This window comes from Hylaeus anthracinus, unplaced genomic scaffold (assembly GCF_026225885.1).
Source record: "Hylaeus anthracinus isolate JK02 unplaced genomic scaffold, UHH_iyHylAnth1.0_haploid 11985, whole genome shotgun sequence".
NCBI classification, from domain to species: Eukaryota; Metazoa; Arthropoda; class Insecta; order Hymenoptera; family Colletidae; genus Hylaeus; species Hylaeus anthracinus.
In genome coordinates, this window is record NW_026534333.1 from 11,134,334 (window position 1) to 11,148,428 (window position 14,095).

Consider the following 14,095-nt stretch of genomic DNA (forward strand, 5'->3'; position numbering starts at 1 on the left):
TCTTATTAATCTAAACAAAAAACTTTTATTGGCAAAATTAGTAAATATATTTACTATAGTATACCACTCTAAACTTCTAAAATTTTTAAATTTAACAATTTGTTTCATATATATCATAAACGAATAAAATTTATGCATTTACAAATTTTTATAAAAATTCATAAATTTTCTATATATTGTTTAGAAAGTCTCGATATTGCGTGTGGCCATTTGATACTGTTTACAGTTGAAAAATGTAAACATATTAAGTTCCTTCTAGCAAAATAGAAATATTTTATACATAAAATACCATTAACGGTATGGTTTGGTAAAGTACTTCGTATAAAAATAATACAAAATTGATCAGAGTATAAATTATTTAAATGTTCGAATATTCGAATTCAAGAAAAAGATAAAAAGAAACAGCAAGTAATCCCCAAGCAATAAGCAGTTAAATGGACTGGTTTTATTGTAACTTATACATATATATAACAACAAACCGTAATAAACAAAAGGTTTTGCGCATGCGTATTACGAAGGATAGAGTATATAGAAGGGCACATCGATTGCAATATCGGTACCTTCTGACTACATTGACCAACAGTAGACTGGACATTGTACAACGAGAATTCGCCTTTAACCAGAATCGATTGGCGCGCCATCTTCGGTATACAAGCAGGCGAGCTAGTGCGCATTAGTGCGTCCGTCGATGTGAGTATAGTTGAGTTTACCTGCCAAACGTGTATCTATGATTGCTCAAGTTTGTATACTTGTGCCATCCTCGTTGTTGTATTTCATAAATTTTCCTGGAATATTGTGCCTGAACGGAAACACGGAGCATCAGGAGTGTGAATACGAGTGTTCATCGAAGAAGGAGTTATGGGGGACGCAGCGATGAATGTCGCAGCGTCCAGCACGGCTAGTCAGCGTGTCGTTAAAGAAGGCTGGCTTCAAAAACGCGGTACACTTCCCTGACCAGTTTCATAATATTTATGTTTACTATTTCGCTTCGATTCGAATAGATCGGCGACACGACCTCGCGATCCAATCTTTCCTCGTTTTCTCGCGCACACTTCAATCCTCGAGTAGTTCCTCGTTCAGCAAAATGTCAAGAATACATTGACATCGCACTATTCAAATACTATGAATGTCCCGATATCTGAATCGTGAGTAAACTATTCGAATAGCATTCGAATAGTTGAATATTTAAATAGTACCCGAAATGTATCAAATAGCGTTCGAATGGTCGAATTTTCGGAAGGTATTCGAATAGTTGATTACTCGAAATGTATTTAAATAGTGTTTGAATAGTGGAGTATCTTGAAAATACTTAAATAATATTCGAGTGGTTGAGTATTCGTGTACTCGAATTGGTGAGTATCTGGATAGTACTCAATTAGTTCAGTATTTGAACTATGTACATGTATTGAAAGAAATAGATAAAAGTTTGAACCTTAATAATAATGTATGATGAGGTATCTTTTGTGGAACTTTTAGAAAATATTAGGTCACTTTTATGATCAACACAAAACTAAACATACCATGTTTATTAATTAGTAATATAATATATTATGGTATTTCATACTTTTGGAGGAGTTCAATTTCTTGCTTAACCTTTGAAAGATTAGACATTTGGCTCATTTATAATTTTCTTGTTTCTAATCATATAATGCTTTGGGCATTCCAGAACTAACAGCAAGTAGTGAGCGTAGCCCACTAGTGGTTTCTCTCAATGAGAGTATGATTTTAATGTCCTTTCTAAACTGATTTAATAAGATTTTATTTGGATCATCAACTATACATTCTGGAAGTTCTTAATATATTGAAAGAATTCTATTCCATAAAATTTAGACTTCTTTAAATGATAGACTTAAGCTAAATGATCATCTAGGTAAACCCATCTGTGATACAGTCTTATTTTAATTGTAGAAATTTATTTTGATGTGCTATGGAATAGTTGTACATATACTCTCTTATACTTGTTTACATTTGATGAGAGGTTTTCATGGAAGATCAAGTTTTGAGACTGTGCCTCTGAGATACACATAGCCAAGAAATACAAAAACTGTGGACATTAGTGGGAAGAGAGCTAGAGTATCAGACTAATATTACCATACTAAATAGGTCTATTTTTTCAATGTAAGCATTCTAATGCTTGTCTTTTAAGGGTTAAATAATTGATTAGTTTTTGATTTAATATATTTATATTTTAATTATGTTTTTGCATTTTTTGACTATACTATATTGTGCAGCAATTTGAATATACTGGAATAAGACAGAAGAAGTAATCTATGATTACTTATGACCTAATATTCTTCTAGAATACTATTCTATGCTGGCACATTTTTTGTTACAGTTGCATTAGATGTTATCGACTGTTCCTAGATTGAACTGATGGGATTATGCAAATGTTCTTTTTTCTATGTACAGGAGAACACATAAGAAATTGGAGGTCGAGGTATTTTGTTTTGCGGGACGATGGTACACTGGTGGGCTTCAAAGCAAAACCTGATCAACAAATGGCAGCAGCCGCACAGCCTTTAAATAATTTTACGGTTCGAGGATGTCAGATTATGCGTATAGATAAACCTAAGCCTCATACCTTTATGATTAGAGGTTTACAATGGGCATCTGTAATTGAAAGGACCTTTCATGTAGACACAGAACAAGAAAGACAGGATTGGGTAGAAGCAATTAGGTTGGACTTCTTTGTCATTGTATATGTACCATGCAAAACCTGAAGATTTTTAAAATATTATTCTTGCTGATAGTTATGTAGCTGGTAGGCTAGAGAGAGAGCAGCAGCAACATCAGTCACAAATGCAACATTCATCCTCCTCTGAAGATGTTGAAATGGAATCTTCGGGATGTGGTAGGTCAGATTCGAGCGGATCTGTCGGTGTAGTGTCTTCGGATGGCGATGGTGGCAGTATAGATGAACTTTCCGCGAAATTTAGTGTTCAAGGAACTTCAAGTAGTAAAAGTACAGGGAAAAAGAAAGTAGTGAGTAATACGATTATTGTTAAAGTTGAACACGTTTTTGTTTATTACACGATACATTTAATGAGAATAACGATTAATGCTTAACACTAATTCAAACATTATTTTCACATTGATTCTTTGAATGTAATATTTCCATTGCAGACCCTTGAAAATTTCGAATTTTTAAAAGTTTTGGGCAAGGGGACGTTTGGAAAGGTAATCCTTTGTAGAGAAAAAGCAACAGGACACTTATACGCTATAAAGATTTTACGAAAAGAAGTAATTATTCGTAAAGACGAAGTTGCGCACACACTTACCGAAAGTAGAGTATTGCGTACTACTAATCATCCGTTCCTAATTGTATGTACTCTACATATATATATTGCTCTATTCCCGAAAAGGAACAGATTTGATTATAGTTTAACATTTTTTTATTTGCAGTCTTTAAAGTACAGTTTTCAAACAGCTGACAGACTATGTTTTGTAATGGAATACGTGAATGGTGGCGAGTTATTCTTTCATTTACGACGTTCCCGTATATTCGGTGAAGATCGTACACGATTTTATGGGGCTGAAATCATTTCAGCGTTAGGATACCTTCATTCGCAGGGTATCATTTATCGTGATCTCAAATTAGAAAATCTTCTCTTAGACAAAGATGGACATATTAAAATTGCTGACTTTGGACTGTGCAAAGAAGACATAACGTATGGTAAGTATCGAATTAAACACAAATTAAGGCGATATTTCCGTTTTTGAAGTCGATTGTGCAAGTCATTTTTCGAGAATTTATTTACAAAGATCTGCAAAGTATACAATATTAAAATTTTACATAATTATTTATAACTGTTTTCTAATTATTATTAATAATACAATCATTTGAAACAGTTAAATCAAATACAAAATTAAAATAAAAAATTAATATGATATTAACAATATGCAATTTTCAACTTTTTGTTAAAATTGTTTATTTTTCACAACCTTAAAAAAATTCTTGAAGACTAGTGACTTAGTAAGTTAACTCATCACTGTGAAGCATCGGAAAATATTGATAATACTTTGAACATACAGGAAGAACAACAAAAACATTCTGTGGCACTCCTGAGTATCTAGCACCAGAAGTGCTCGAAGATAATGATTACGGACGAGCTGTAGACTGGTGGGGAGTCGGCGTTGTTATGTACGAAATGATCTGTGGCCGATTACCTTTTTACAACAAGGACCATGAGAAGCTTTTCACGCTTATTGTAATGGAAGAAGTCAAATTTCCCAGAACGATCAGTAATGAGGCGAAAGATATGCTCGGTGGTAAGTGAAATATAGTAATTCTAAAGAAATAGATGTAAAGATAACTGAAACTTGCCCTGGTGGGGTAGAAGTGCAAATAATTATAATTAAATAGTGTATTATACTGTTCAAATGTTTATGTTTCTTTTACAGGACTACTTATAAAAGATCCTAATAAACGATTGGGAGGTGGACCCAATGATGCAAAAGAGATTATGGATCATGCATTTTTCTCGTCCATTGATTGGTCCGATCTTGTACAGAAAAAGATTCCGCCTCCGTTCAAACCTCAAGTTACATCCGATACTGACACTCGATATTTTGATAGCGAATTTACAGGTGAAAGTGTCGAACTAACGCCGCCCGATCAAGGTTTCTTGGGCAGTGGGGCTGGTCTGAATTCGATAGCCGAAGAGCAAGAACATTTCCCCCAGTTCTCGTATCAGGAAAGTCACTCGGCAGCAACCTCTTCTATCGTTTCCATTAATCACTGACAGTATCAAGGATTTCCTTTCTTTATATATTGAGATGTGTGGCTAAATGCATGGAAAGGTTAAACAAAGACATTCGATTGTGACGAGTATTCGTGGATTGTCTGCCGATTTGGAAGAATCTTTTTTTTAAGCAGATCAATCGGAATATCACATTTTTCGCTAGTTTACGATGCTTTTTCGTGCATCTTCGGAAGGTTTTTAAACACATATCTCCAATGGCAGATCAGATTTGTGTGTACGCGTGTGTGTATTTTACACATATTCATTGAAATTGTACATGAAAAATTTGTGTACCATAAGATCCGATTGAGCTAATACTATTTATACCTGCTGAGTAGGTTTGCGACGTATATAACGGGGATACATTTTTGTCTTAAAAAAGAAAAAAAAACAATAGTAAAACAAAAGTTAACTTAAGTTCATCCCCTACGCTGTGTTACATTGTAAAGAGTAGCACGTTTCTTCTACGCGGAGGAACGATATTTGATAATCATAGCTACAGTCCTTTGTTCAACGAAAGTAACAATACGACACTTTCTAGCTTCATTGTTAACTTGATTATAATAATTTATAAAAGGACAGTTCCTGGTTATTTTTCTTAAATTCATTAGTCGACTGTTAGAGCAGAAGCCAAAATAGCAAATTTATACTTGGCAAGGAGCCAGCCAACGGGCAAGTGGATTGATTATCCATTTTTAATGTAGAAGCATAGAAACTTTAACAGCTTTAATTGCACTACCATGTAAATCTGAGATACAGAGTTTTAGAATCGAGAGAAAGCTTTTTTTTTTAATGTACTAGTGCTACCGAAATAGGAAATAGTTTTCCTTGATATGGTTCGCGCTATTCACCATGTATCATCGACAAATAATGATTTACTGTGAGAATCAGATGGAAATATGAAATGCTACCCTAATATTATATTATTAATATTATATGCTACAATGATTATATATACATATATTTATATTTTAACAATTAAAGGATTATATTGTATGTATGCATTATTAATTTCCATCTCATTTGTAATTAGCAAATTTTTTGTAGTTTATTCGTTTCACTGCGAGAGGGGGAATAGGAAGAATTTTTAAAATTAGAATACAAGTTGATTGTTTGAAGTTTACAGGAAACATTTTTTAATAGAAAAAATAGAAGAAGCTTTTGAAATCGACAAAAGATTGATGGAAGCCGTGGATATGCAAAACAAAGCAGCAATGACGACAAAAAAAAAATAAACAATAAATCAAAGAAAATTCGAAATTAGTTGGTTCAAGAATTACACATATTAGAAAGTACAGTTGATGCTAAATATATCCTTGAAAATTGAATGCAAGATAAAGCATCGTTAGCGTGTATGCTAAGTAAGATTCGAAATAGTAACAATGTAAATGAAGATTTCCGAACTTAATATAATTTCGTCAAAGGAAGATTGGAGTATCAGAGTTACAGTTTTGTTTATGAAACTGTTTCAAGAATAATTATATGATCTTTTAACTGACAAACAATGTAGCCAACGTAGTTATCAAAAGTATAAAAGTTGCTGGAGTTGTAGAAAAAGAAATTCAAAATGCAAAAGAAACGATGTGTAATGCAGGGATCTGTAGGTTGTGCAACTGCTACTACAGCAATGAACGCCCAGAGTAGTCATAGCCATGGAATTTTCACATTATGTATACACCAACAGAAAAAGAATAATCGCAATACAGCAACAACAGCAAAGTTCCATTCAGTAGATTTAACTGGATCTGAGCGTAGTAAGAAAACAAGCAAATGGTGAAAGATTCAAGGAAGGTGTCAGTAAAAACATTGAAGATGTAGTTATGCATACGAAAGCAGAGCTAGCTGAACAAACTAGAGAACAAATTCAAGCAGAGATGATGTAAATATTAGAAGATTGCAAAGAACTTGTAGATAGTTTTGATCAAAATCTTGGTACATATACTAAACATTGTACAAAATTAGGGGCTATATATATTTATTTCTTAATATTCTTGTTTAAAGTTTATATACAGCTTTGCTACTTACATGCTACCATTGTTAATCGAAACAAAATGATAACTAAAGGAATAATCCTATATATTGTTTCAATCGCTTTATCATAAATTGTGCTCTATATTTTATTTGTAAGCTGGTCTATACTGTACGCCGGGAAAGTATCGTCCTTTACAAGCCAAACTCGATCCAAAACGGCACCTTCCTTGTCATCGGATACCTGTTACCAGAACATTGTAAACTGAATAATAGCGAACATTCCTTGTGCCTATTTATCCAAACTAACCAATACCTTGTACAAAACGAAGTTTATTTTCATTGTTCCTAGTCATTGATAGGAATATAAAATGAAAATAATATTTTGTATGGTTGCGATTCGAATCTTCGTAAACTTGAAAATTTCAAAAGTTTTTTGCAAGACTAAGACTCGAGCGACTATCACTAATTATAAGTACTAAAGTTTGTAACTTTATTGTGCGACATTTCGACTATAGTAGTCAGCCCTTATCGATTAAAACTAAACGAATCTTAATAAATACGTTTACATTGTAGATTATGATCAACCCTAAATGAAGTATTTCTTCATGTTCATTTGTTATTATTATCTTCGTTATACCGAGTAGCAATAAATCGTTATGTAACACTAAACTTTAATTACCAATAAGATAATATAAAAAACAGTAATAATTTAGAGTTTACTTTCAAAGTAGTAGATCCGAAATGTAAACTGAAAACGTTAGTCAACTAACAATAATATAAAATTAATTAATTTATATTTCGTCTTTTATGAAAATTTATTATGCTCTAGCACACGTCCGTTAAGCGTCGAAAGATTATCTACTATAGCCGAAACGTTGTATAATAAAGTAGTAAACATTCGTCGTTCTTATAATACAAAATATTATTATTGTTCTAACAAATACCTGTTCAAGGTAAAGATGAGTCCTATTGAACGCCTTCATCCTTGTGTAACCATAATCTGAGCTACGATACGCAGACCAGTCTGGCCTATGCGGGATGAACTTTTCTCTTCCTTCTTTACATCCGGCCGATCCAGTTACTATATGCACGGGTGCCTTATAATTCGTATACGGTTCTTCGTAAGATCCATTTTGTACCTACAATTATTTCCATCTTTTCCTTAGTATTCATTAAATTTATTAAAAATGTTCAAGATTTCAAATTTGTAAAACAATAGAATAATAGAATCACCTTAAAATTGTACATGGGCCACAATCGTTCGTAACTGTGCTCATGAGCCCACAATAATAAATCTACTTTATGCTTAAAAAAGAGATCTTCGAGTCCAAACCAATTTAAAAATGGCAATCCAACTCTAATGAGACTTTGATGATTGGTACAATCATCTGCGTTTGCATTACTACAGTACATTGGTCTGTGACCGAATATTACTATCCATGGTCTTTGCTCCCTGTATCAATTTTAAATAATGCTTATTTAGCTATTTTACAATGATTAATTTTTAAATCTTGTATTAGTTTCTATTATATCTTATTAAGAGAAAATGCAAAGTCACCTATTATTAGGACTGTTTGCTTCAGTTAAATCTTTATCCAACCACTCGTATTGTTTAACAAGTTGTTTTATACCATAATTCATGAAATAATAAGCTTCTGTCTCTATACCTATGAAGTGAATAGGTCCTACATTAAAGCTATACCATAAACCTTCACTATCACCAGGCATTGTAAAACGAGACCTAAAGAGTGTACAGGAATGAAGAAATTATTGACTAAATAATTGTCAAACTCATATTTAAAGCAATTCTGACCTGTAATTACTAAAATTATATCTTTCTTCGTGGTTACCAGGTACTGTCATATAAGGTAAATAAGCAGCAACTCCTTCTATTTGTTTCATGAATTCGTCACCAACACGTGCATTGTCAGTAGTCATATCATATGCAAAATCTCCAACATGAATTGCTGCATCGTATAATCCACGCTGTGTCTCTTCCTGTAATCTTGATAAACTTTGAGCATTTTCATTACCCATATCACCAAATACAACAATTTGTGGTGACCAATTTGCTGACTCTATGGGAGCAGTTTTCATATAAAACATGTTTGACCACCCATATTTGCTACCACAATGATAAACTGTTGAGAAAATATACAATGATACAATTTTGATTAAAAATGTTGTTAATGCTTGTATTGGAAGAAATTATATATCCACCAGTTAAATGAAGCATTTTATTTTGTACATGATAGTTTCAATTGTATATCAAATGACTTAGATGAGTTAAAAATGTTCAACAATGGTCAAAATAAAATGCTTAGTTTGACTAAATGATATATAAGATTACATGAAAGCAAGGAATTGTTAAATTTACCATATTTCCTATTTGGTGTTAGATTCTTCAGCCATACTCTATGAATATATTGCTTTCGCTTTTCATCTCCACCATCAACAAACAAAGTGGAATGCCCTTTGGCGGTAAGAATAAGTCCTCCTATACCATACTCTACAATAGACTGCTTTGTATCGTTTTTAGTGCTCCATGTTACAACAATATCATGAACATTATCTAAAGATTATAGGATATTTTAGTTTTTCTATTTCCATTCCATTAATTGGACGAATTTTAAATAACGCACAATTAACAACAAACTGACACGTAATCAAAGTTCTAACAATAAATAATTTTTGGCAAACGTTCCTAAAAATGATTTTTACCTCCATAGGCGAGATGCACAGCCTCAGGTTGATAATAAAGGACATCGCACAGAGTGCTTGAAATTGAAGATAAAACGATGAAACCAAGGGCGAGTGAAACCATTTTTATCTTCTTGGATTTCTAGCAACTTTAGTATAGTTAACAATTGCTAGTCACGATGACATCCACTTAATTTGATTGACGACTTCTAAGATAAAATAACTTTTAAACGATTTTTAGATTTTGAGAACTCGGACATCATGCTACAGAAAACTGCGATACATTGCTGCGCGTGGCCAACGAACAAAGGCAATAACAGCGTTTGAACGCAATAGCATATATACATAGATTACGGTATCGGTTAGGATCATATGTCGAACAATGAGCCAGCTATTATCAAGGAAACTCCTATCAGCTGTATAAACATCATATTATTTATCGCATTGTTTATATATACAGTTGAAGTTATCGTCCACGAAATATGTATGCATATGTACACTCCCAATCTTTTCATAAACTTGTTTATCTCAATACCATTTCAAGCAAAAGTAAAACTCAATTCAGCAATGAAATAAATCTTAGCGAAAACGCACGAAAATGTTTTACACCTTGCAATACGTATCAGCGCCATCTCGAGTGCAAACTGGTCCAACCATAATTGATTGCAGTGAATTGCAGTTTGTTACAAGGACAGAAGTTAATTGAATAACTTGGAGAATTTAAAGAATAAATTAAAGAATGTTTTGTGCATTTTTTTTCATGATCCAAGGTAACCCAACCCACCATTGAAGTAGAGCATGTCTAGCAGAACTTTGCGTCGATCGACGAATCGTAGATGTGATCGATTTTCTCCGTACCTTCCGGTGTATTGATCAAAGGCATTTCTAAGTTAAGCCTGCCGATATTAGTCGTGTAAGATGAAAGCTGAAAGGGAATAGAGCGAGGAGAAACGAACAGGCAATTGCAGAGCCTAGCATCCCCCATACTCTATATTGATCACAGTTCTTTCTCCCTCTTTCTCGGAACGATTCCTCGCTCTGGTTTTCTGGCGCACGTGCGCGGACACGTATTTACACACGGAATGCGCCCGTAACGTACACACGCGTTCGTTAGACGCCACTCGAATGCATCAGAATGCATTTTCATTCTTGTCCCGTCTACCCCATTTTAAGGTCGCGATGCTCTTTCTTCTTGTACGCACTAATCAAAGTCACTTATCATTCGGATTTCCTTTTACGATTAGCCATTATTCAAATGAATTTTTATTTAAATAATTATCGAAATAAAAAAATCGTTTGCTGTTATTTGCAAAATCTGAATAAACGATTTAAAATGATGCGATTATAAAATTGCATTGCTTGTTTTTTGTCAATTTTATTTATTATTTGAAATAAAATAATTAATAACTCTGACGCGATTAAGGATTTTAGAATGTAATTAAATACCCATGATTATTGATAATATCATTATACGTAAATTGGTATAAGCATCAATTTTCTAAGGAATAGTGAAGGTGAAAAAGGGTTTAAAAAACTTACTTTTTTTATTTATAATACACTATTGTAAAGTTAGATCGATAAAACCGACCACCGATTAACTACACACATTCAGGGGTGGTGCTAGACCTATTACCAGCTCGATGCCATTTAAGAAGGAGGTAGATCCACAGGATCTAAATATCCATATGTATCCTTTTCTTAAAAATACATATTCTTCTCAATGAATCAATCAAACATTAACAACAGTGCAAATATCTATTCAAATTATCCTCAGGGGCTGTAGCTATGTTTTATTGTGGCTAGAGTAGTCTAATAAGGATGCATAGCGAATTCAAAGTAATCTAAAGTAACAATTAAACGGATGTAAAGAAAGTAACTATAATTATTATTAAACAATACTAAGAATTTTCTTACTCATGGAAGATTCAAACGAAATCTTTTAGAAGATAATGTCTAGAAGGAAACGAGATTCAACAAAAAGTGTCCTTTTTTAACTTAACTTCAATTATAACAAATCGCTCCACGTTGCTGTTAACCGTTTATCTATTATTTTAATCAAAATTTTGCCCAGTTCTGATGGATTAAAAGTACGATGGTGAGGGGTTGTTTGGCGCGATAACGATGCTGGCACCGCCAAGTGGCGAAAGCAGAAGATTACATGTACGTCGAGCGATGTCAGGGTTGTTGCCGCCGTCGGTTAACACGCATAAGTTCACACCCATTCTCGCTAATAGTTTCCGTTATCATTGTTAATCGTGGCAAACAAAAAGAACATTCAAGAAAAACTTTTAATAGAATACCAGTTGTTCATTTATTCATTGACAATTAATCGATTCAGTGACACCATAAAAAATTTCAAATAGGGGTCCGGAGGGGGGGGGGGTGCAAAACAACATTTTTCATGTTTGCATTCACGGATAAAAATAATTAAGCTTTTACTAATTAACATTCTTTAAAATTTGTTATCATTGGTAAATAGTAAAGAACACATTTTCAATTTTTGAATGACTAAGGGGAGGTATAGGTGGATACTTGCAGCTTACTAATTGCATTTGTGCAATAAATACATGGGCAACAAAATTGTTACAGTTAAATTGTACCCTATCGTTGGAAATAAATGTGACTGGTTTAACATAAACGGTAAAACGACAGAAAATTAGACAGAAGAAGCTTACAACACCGAATGTAATACTAAAAAATTGACGATTGACACGTTCGTAATAATAATCCGCGTTTGTAATACCAAAATAGATAATCTATAATTTTGGTTATTTGTGTAATAACATCTTTTGAATTTAATAGTTTTGAAAGTATACTTTCTCGTCAAACTTTACGTACCTCACTTGGTATATTTTTATATGTTTTTCCAATAAGACCAAAGATTGATAGCATAAAAGTTTAAATTAGACATTACACCAGGGCGCTGGTACCTCTAGCGCCAGCACTGTGGGGGATGATCAACCACTAGCATGGTCCTATTCCCCGCATTTCTCGAAACGGGACCATTTCCTTTGTTTACTCGGGAGAAAACATTCCAATCGAGTCGTTTCAATCGCCCATTTTGTTAATTACATTCATTTATTAAAAGTTCGATCTTTTTACTTCTTTGTCGTTTTACCCTGTGTTACAACTATCCTTCATAACTTTATTAGCTTCGCATTTACTACCATTATCTTTATTACGATCCAATTTTCTTCTTTTCAAATTTTTGTTCATATTTACATATGTTGTACAGCCTGTATACGTATGTATTACAATGGATATTGACGCGTTTAGCGGACAAATAAATAATAATCATTTTAAATAATCACACTTATTTCTAACGTAATATGAATAAAATTGAAATATTTGATTCCATAATTCAAAATTTTATATACATTCAATAAGCAAGGGAAAAACAATTTATTATTATTTTTGTAAAGTACTCGACTACATTCAACTACAAAAAAAAACCCAGATAAATGTATTACTATTTTGTCCTCTTATTATTTTAACCTCCTGAGGGATATTGACATATATGTTTAAGTTGTCCTTTATATAAAATCTAGAGACGCGGTAGCGTGTCGGTTACCATTACTTACGATCGCAGTACTTTTTAGAATGAAAAAATATACTGTATTAAAGCGCGACAGCATATTTATACATATGTTAAAATCGATTTACAGACAAGAATTGCTTCGGTTTGTGCGTATTCAATTAAAGCAAAGAGAAATTCATTAAAAATTCGTCTCTCCAGAGGTTATCTGTTCAATCGAGCAAACATCGCGAGTACATCGTTGCACATTGGTTTTATTCGTCTTTTTATTATGTAAAGAAAAATGCTCATCTGTAGTGTATCGAAAACTCGAAGATGGAGGGGTTGGTCGGCGCGAGAGCAACTCTGGCGCCGCCTAGCGTCCGCCGCTGTCGCCGCTTGGCGGTGAGGGCTGAAGATCACCATACGTCGAGCGATGTCAGGGCTGCTGCCGCCGTCGGTTAACACGCACAGGTTCACACCCATCCTCGCCGATAGTTTTCACAATCATCGACATCGCGGCAAACAGAAAGGACGTTCCTCGACAAACGTAACTTCGTGGTGTCATTGAATCGGAACGCGATCGGGACACCGTAACCTCGTTTTCAGTGCGGGAGAAAAGAATTGGTGATCGAGTCGGTGTGAGAAAAAAAGTGCTTCGTTACCGGGGCATAGAGAGGCAGGGTGGTTGTATTCGGTGGATGCTCGCCGAGATCCTGTCGGGGAATCGAATCCAAAAGGATGCAGCGCGCACCTAGCTTGTTCTACGGAGATAAAACGACCATCCGCGAAGGCGTATCGGATGAAACGTTATAGTCAATCGTCATAAGCGAAATTGCATCCCGTTGTACACATTTTAATTACCCGTAATACCCAACTACACCTTAATCTGGGAATGGTCTTTCTTGTTCCCTGCTATATGTAGCGGACTAAACCGTGAACGATTGTAGAGGTTACGTTTACGCGTGAATCGTTCCGAGTGGGTATTAGTTTTCGATTCTGCATGTAATCGTGAGTGTCCTTCGAGCAGGGAGGGAAAGAAGATAATCCGGACAGGAGCGTCGAGGGACAGAGGAATTGCATAAGAATCCCTCGACGTCGTGACAGTGTTCCCTTCGGTGTGAAAACGGTATACATCGTAAAGGATGTGCGCGTGATTAAAAAAAAA

The 14,095-nt window shown here is 34.1% G+C and overlaps 3 protein-coding genes across 4 annotated transcripts in view; 2 read left to right on the forward strand and 1 right to left on the reverse strand.

Moving 5' to 3' along the window:
• Window positions 1-649: 649 nt before the first annotated feature.
• LOC128887349 (RAC serine/threonine-protein kinase) lies at window positions 650-5,738 on the forward strand. 2 transcript variants are annotated; one of them, XM_054143154.1, is made up of 7 exons: window positions 650-940; window positions 2,410-2,677; window positions 2,751-2,982; window positions 3,124-3,321; window positions 3,403-3,673; window positions 4,033-4,269; window positions 4,402-5,738. In XM_054143154.1, the coding sequence occupies exons 1-7, from the start codon at window positions 859-861 to the stop codon at window positions 4,740-4,742; spliced, it is 1,629 nt and encodes a 542-aa protein (XP_053999129.1). In that variant the 5' UTR covers window positions 650-858; the 3' UTR covers window positions 4,743-5,738. The 2 variants fall into 2 exon arrangements, with proteins under 2 accessions (XP_053999129.1, XP_053999130.1); XM_054143155.1 differs by lacking the exon at window positions 650-940 and adding an exon at window positions 1,039-1,352.
• A 992-nt stretch (window positions 5,739-6,730) lies between these two features.
• LOC128887350 (acid phosphatase type 7) lies at window positions 6,731-10,034 on the reverse strand. Its single transcript, XM_054143157.1, has 7 exons — window positions 9,435-10,034; window positions 9,091-9,285; window positions 8,527-8,854; window positions 8,272-8,454; window positions 7,947-8,166; window positions 7,658-7,852; window positions 6,731-6,954 (listed from the first exon to the last, which is right to left on the reverse strand). Exons 1-7 carry the CDS (start codon window positions 9,535-9,537, stop codon window positions 6,853-6,855), a joined length of 1,326 nt encoding a protein of 441 aa, XP_053999132.1. The 5' UTR covers window positions 9,538-10,034; the 3' UTR covers window positions 6,731-6,852.
• A 1,500-nt stretch (window positions 10,035-11,534) lies between these two features.
• Window positions 11,535-14,095, forward strand: part of LOC128886794 (uncharacterized) — a 58,785-nt gene continuing 56,224 nt past the window's right edge. The window contains exon 1 of the mRNA XM_054141957.1: window positions 11,535-11,573. Coding sequence (XP_053997932.1) covers window positions 11,535-11,573 — 39 coding nt within the window. The remainder of the gene's footprint in view (window positions 11,574-14,095) is intronic.